Genomic DNA, 6000 nt, shown 5'->3' on the forward strand with positions numbered 1-6000 from the left:
AAAATTTAGAGGCTGACCTGGAAACAGTTTTAGGCTGCTTTTGTAATTTTTTTAAAAGAAAATCTAAGCTTAAGAACAATGCTTCAGGAGAAATAAGAACAAAGCAACAACCAAATGAGTATTAACCCAGAGATCAAGGAAATGACAACATCTGGCTCACCAAAGGTGAGAAAATGTGGAAAAACTGGTAAGCATTTCTAGCATAACTATGCAAGCCACCCTCCATTATACCACTTGATGTGCCTTACATAAGTCTACAACAAATTCCTTGTAGATCACAGTACTAGGCTTTCTATTCATTTCCTTTCAAAATATGAGATCTATGTGGCCATGTCTAAAATTTGTCAAAACAGTAGAGACCTGAAGACAATTTTTAACTGTAATAGCCATCCTTCACCTATTGTTGACAGGATGCCTGCACAATTCAAACCATATCCAAACTTTCTCCAGATCTTACTCATTCTGTTAACTCCATCTATATCACTGAGTCTCCAACATCTCACATACAACTGATGTAACATTGGCCCAAATACCTTAAGCTAATCTCAGTTTACATAACACTCCATATCTCTACTCAGTATTTTCTGAACTATTTTTAGAGAAAACTCTAGTTAATACTCAATGTAAATTACCCATCTTGTCGTTATCAGTAGCCAACCAATCTACAGTAATATAAAATACTGCCTAACAAATACAAGTTATGAAAACTGTTCCCAAAATATACCAAGTAACAAGAAGTTGTCTGAATTAAAAATTCAACTGGATTGAAGTTTTAAAATCTTTATAAGGGGGCTGGAGAGATGGTTCAGTAGCTAAGAGCACTGGCTGCTCTTCCAGACTCGGATTCAATTCCCAGCACCAACTGCTCCTCTTCTAACCTCTGAGGACACCAGGCATGCACAGTACATACATACATTCAGGCAAAACATCCATACATATAAAAGTAAATATATTAAAAAAAAACTTATCAACAGCCACCTACTAATCATAAATGGAGGGGAAAAACAAGTTACACACTAACATGGACACACATACACCTTTTAAGGTGCCAGTGAGATGTTCCAGCAGGGGTGGGATCTCTGGATCCCATGTAAATGTGCAAAGAAAGACACAACTATACAAAGTTGTCCTCTAATTTCCAAACACATACATACACACACAAATAATAAATGAAAATTTCACATCACATAAATGGTTTTACAAAAAGCTCTCATAGCTTATTATAAAGAACATCAAAACTTACCTGAAGTTATTAATTTTGCACAACTACTTTTATTTGTATTGTCTTCTGAGATTCGATTTGTGTTCTTTTCTTTCCCAATCAAAGTATCCTCCGTAAGTAAGCATCTATCAGAAGCAAAACTGTCTTCACCCACCACATGACTAAATTTGCTATTAGCTTCAAGTACAGAAGTGACTTCTTCCAGCTGAGCAGCTTCACTAGATTCTGAGTAAGATGAACCCTTACCCTGAGCTAAATTTTTTGAAGAAACAGGTAAAGACTCATCATCACTATCAAAACCAAAAGGATCTCCAGTATCTTCTTCTTCTACTTTAGGTTTCTTCGGAATTTCTTGGATATCTGGTTTGAAATTAGGCCTCTTCTGCCCTAATTTAGCCATAAACGTGGTCTCTCCCCATTTTGTACTAAGAGTAGTCCGTTTGTTGGAAAAAACTTCATCAAATTTTGAACTGCCATTTCCTCCTTTCCTACTGTAAGTTTTTCCAAATCTGGATGTCATTTTGACACCTGTTTCATATTCCCTGTGGAAAGAAATTTAAGAAAATATAATCACCAATCTTGTAACAAGTTTTGGGCATTCTATAAAAATAGGACTTTTTTTTTTTTTAACCCTAGGACTTCTTATATAGTTGTCAACATTCAGCATACACACTTTTAGACTAGTTTAAATAAATGAGTTGAAGAGCCTTGTTCTCCATCCTATACTTCCTAACATCAGGTTTGGTGGTGTTTTGGTTTGTTTTACAATAACTGCATACTCATATGAAACTTACTACTAACCAACTTACAATGCAGTACCCACAAATAAATATAGCTTAAGACATTTCTCAGTTCCAAATGAACTATTCTCATTTACAATTTAACCAGAAAAAAAAAGAGTAAATACCCAAATGCAAAATCTTAACCAGACTATATTAAATTTTCCATGATCTAAACGATGTCAGTTGACTAAATTTAGTTCTTTGAAATTTTACTGTTCTTTATATAAAGTATACAAAGTGTCAGGAAAACTGTTATTTTCTCATATACTACAACTTGTAGCTTCTACATAACCTGAAAGATTGTGATTTTTGAACTAAAGTAATTTGAATTGACTTTAAAAAACATTCCTGCAGTGGTCATCTCCCTAAATTCAAGAAATCATTCCTCTAATCTTCCTCATCTCAATTGAGCAATGCTCATTTATTAAGTGATGTTTTTTTCTGAAGTCGAAGAACTCCATTTTACAAAGGTACGTGATTTATTATTATAAAAATAGAAATAAGCCACGTGGTGGCACATCCCTTTAATCCCAGCTCTTGGGAGGCAGGCAAATCTCTAAATTTGAGACTAGCCTGATCTACAATGTGAGTTACAAGTTAGCCAGGGCTACACAGAGGGATCCTGTCTCAAAAAAGCCAAAATAAATAAACAAAATGAGTAAAAATAAAAATAGAAATACATAGCCTTTATTTTCCTCTTCAATTTACAAACAACCCAATCTACCTAATTCACCTAAAAATATACTGGAAAAACATTTCCAAGGGAAGTTAAATATTCAAATATTTAAAAACTACAAGTTACAGTACTTTTATAGCAATCAATCCTTATCCATTTCATACAAACTTAATGCATCACTATCCAATTCAGCAAATATTCAGTAGAGGACTCATTCCCCAACTAATATTTGAAAGGAAACCAATTCTGATTGGACAAAATAATAATTTAATCATCATTCATATCTGTGCTAAGAGGAAATTTAGCTTTCCTCAGAGTTTCCATTTTGTAGTTTTGAACGCTGATAAGCTTTATTGTCTTTCTTGTTAAGTAAGCCTATTAAACAAAACAAAGTGTAATAATTGGACAGCTACCAAAGACAAGAAAATAAAGTCTTTTAAGTTGTGATCTGCAGACCTACATTTCTATATATTCCAACAAAGCCAGAATGTTTTGGACACACATAAAGGGCAATCACCTAAAAATGCTGACTAAAGGCCAAACCAAAAATCTAGACTTAATCTCCTTTATGCCAACATCTGAAAAATTATCCGTAAAAAAGTTCAAATGAATACTTGATATTGAGTCAAGTGATAAGACAATTCTATTTTTTTAAGAGATTGTGTCTCATAAGTGCACAACTGATGTATCAATAACATCACTAAATACTGATGAAATAACATAAGTGACTTTAAATATTAATGGGAAAATTGCAGATGAAACAAATGTTGTCGAGTTATCATCTACTGAATCCAGTAGATATGAATACAAGAGAGTTCATTGTATGGCTGTTTTTATTGTTTTCCATAACGTCCGTTTAAAAAAAAAAAAGTCAGGACTACTGCAATGGCACTTTCTAAGCACAGCCTACGTACAAATTCAAAAGTAGACATATATATTTGACATGACATTTTACATACATTTCAGGCACACTGCCTTGGTTCAGGCTTCAAACTTCACCACCAGTCCTAACTAAAAAGGAAAGGAGGGTTCACAACTAAGTGGTTGTCGATCTTTGGGCCTTTGGCTCAACCCAAAGCCCAGCCGACTTTTGAGGGAAGTGCACGGGGATTTAAATTAGGGAAGGGGAGTCCTCACGCTTACACTGCACAGAAACTTAGCCTCTTCCAAGCCCCCAAGGTACATTAGGGGCTTCAATTAAGAGAGGAACGTGGAAGGGGCAAACGGGCGCAAGCAGAAATTCTCACCTGGGGCTGCGAGTAGCGCCTGGAGGCTGGAGCAGAGACACCCTTCGGGCTGGACGCTCAGGCAACTTTTCTGCTCCCAACCCCCACCGCCCAGGAAAGGGATGTCGCTTCGGAAGCCCCGGAAGCTTCTGGCCACCGAGTCCCCGAAGCAAGGCCTCGGTGACGGCTAAAGGCGGAGGGAAACTCCGGGGCAGAGAATTCAGGGCTGAAACCAACCGGACCGGGTTTGGAAGAGAGAAGTCAATCAGCTAAGCCGCCCGCAGAAGAACTCAAAACAGGAAAATAAAGAGGTGGGGAGGGAAGGAGCCCTTCAGATCTCTCGGTGCCTAACTTCCTCAGAAGCCAGGTGAGCAACCAGACTCGCACCGCCCCTGCCTCCTCCACCCACCCCGGCTCGCTCCGGGCCTAGGCAGCCGCCCGAGACCTCACTTACCCTCGGCGCCTGGCGGGTGCTCTGGCCTCGGGCCGCCTCCGCCTCTCCCGCTCCCAACGGCCCACGGGCGGGCGCGGGAGCCCCGCGCGGGAGAACAGTGCCGCCCGGTGCTCCGAGAGAGGCGAGGGGCTCTGCTGCCGTCACAGCCCGCCGCTCCGCTTCGGTAAATAGGAAGCCCGGTCGAGAGGGGGGGGGGAGGAGCGGCGGCTCCGCAACTTCCCTCCCCACCTCGGGCGCGCCGGCCGGGCAGTGCCTAGGCCTCCCTGGCGGCCGCCGCCGGTGCCGAGCCTGCTACGTGCCCCCACTGGGCCGCCGCCGCCTTCTGCGCCGCCGCCTCCGCCGGTGAATGGTCAGCGCTGGAGTTTGAACAGGGCCCTGAACCATCTCAACGCCATTTGCGCTCCCGGCCCCCACCTCCTTCCTCCAACAGCCGCTCGCTCCGTCACTCCGCTTCCCACAGGCCCCGCGCGGCCGCCTGACCCCGCAGCCAATCGGACGGGCGCTTACTCAAATCGCCGCGCAGGCGCCGCGCCCCGCACGCGCCGGCTACCACCATTGGTCGGGCCGCGAAGCCCGACGGGAGTTGTAGTTCTCTTCTGCGAGGTCCGGGTGTCTAAAGCCGGGTTCCGGAGACGAGGAACGGACGGCCTGAGTTCTGGCTGCGGGCCTGCTGGACCACACCGTCTCGGGAGCCAGTTCTAGTTCCTGGCCACGCGACGGGACGCAGGTGCGACGCGGAAAGGCACGGGGCACAGTGCAGGCAGCTGTGTCAATCGCTTCCCCTCCAGGGACCCTCGGGTGTCTGGGGACAGTGGCTTGTGCAGCTGCGCCGAGCCTGCTGGGCCACCGCCCGGACCTTGGAGGCGGGGAGCTTGGTTGGGGCCGCCCTTGGCCTGGTCTGACGGAGCGAGCGGGCCAACGCAGGTAACGAGGACCGAAACCAGGAGGACTCCGGTGCCGGTCTCCTCACGGCCGCGATCCGCTTCAGCCCGGCCCTTCATCCCCCACCCCCACCCTCACCCCCGTCAGTCCCCACTCCGGGGACTGGCTCCTGTCCCCCACCTGTTAGCAGTGACCTGCCCCCTCCAGAGTATTGTATGTTACTAAGGAATTATCGTCATCTTTATTGAATGTGCTTTAAATAAAATGGCATGCTGACGTGTTGACAGGTAAAATGATCCGCTGTATTTATTTTGGTTTAGACCACACCTGTGAAAACTGGAAAAGAGGGGAATAAATAAACTGAGGATATTCTTCGTTGTTGGAACTCCAGTGTTCATAATAAAGTTGTTCTTTTGTTTGGTTGGGTTTTTTCTTTTGGCGGGGGGGTCATTTGTTGTTTTTAACTAACCAGTTGGAGCAGGAAGGTAGTGGATGATGGACGGAAGTAGTATTTGAAATTTTCCTTTCTACAGAGACGTTTTTCCGTGTCAGTGTATTACCTAACTGAGAAATTTGGAGAGGTTTTACTTTAAGCCTTCAATGGGAAAAATAGCTTTCTAAAGACAAGCACAGTCAGGACAGGTGTGTGCATGAGTCTTCAGAGTGTTTGGTGGTCAGTTAATGGAGACTCACCTGAGAAATTAGAAAACTACTCAATGCTTTTAATGAGAAGACCACCTCTTCTGCCAGATTTACTT

General features: G+C 43.7%; 1 protein-coding gene across 4 annotated transcripts in view; it reads right to left on the reverse strand.

The window, feature by feature from the left end:
- Wapl (WAPL cohesin release factor) overlaps positions 1-5190 on the reverse strand; it is a 62607-nt gene extending 57417 nt beyond the window's left edge. For 2 of the 4 annotated variants that reach the window (XM_051206793.1, XM_051206789.1), the window contains exons 1-2: positions 4361-5189; positions 1244-1764 (exon numbers count right to left, since the gene is read on the reverse strand). In XM_051206793.1, the coding sequence (XP_051062750.1) occupies positions 1244-1742 (499 nt within the window). In that variant the 5' untranslated portion in view covers positions 1743-1764; positions 4361-5189. Of the gene's footprint in view, positions 1-1243; positions 1765-3927; positions 4330-4360 lie in introns of those variants that run through there. The other 2 variants (XM_051206792.1, XM_051206791.1) reach the window with 2 other exon arrangements.
- Between the last annotated feature and the right edge of the window lie 810 nt (positions 5191-6000).

This window comes from Phodopus roborovskii, unplaced genomic scaffold (genome assembly GCF_943737965.1).
Source record: "Phodopus roborovskii unplaced genomic scaffold, PHOROB, whole genome shotgun sequence".
Taxonomy (NCBI): Eukaryota; Metazoa; Chordata; class Mammalia; order Rodentia; family Cricetidae; genus Phodopus; species Phodopus roborovskii.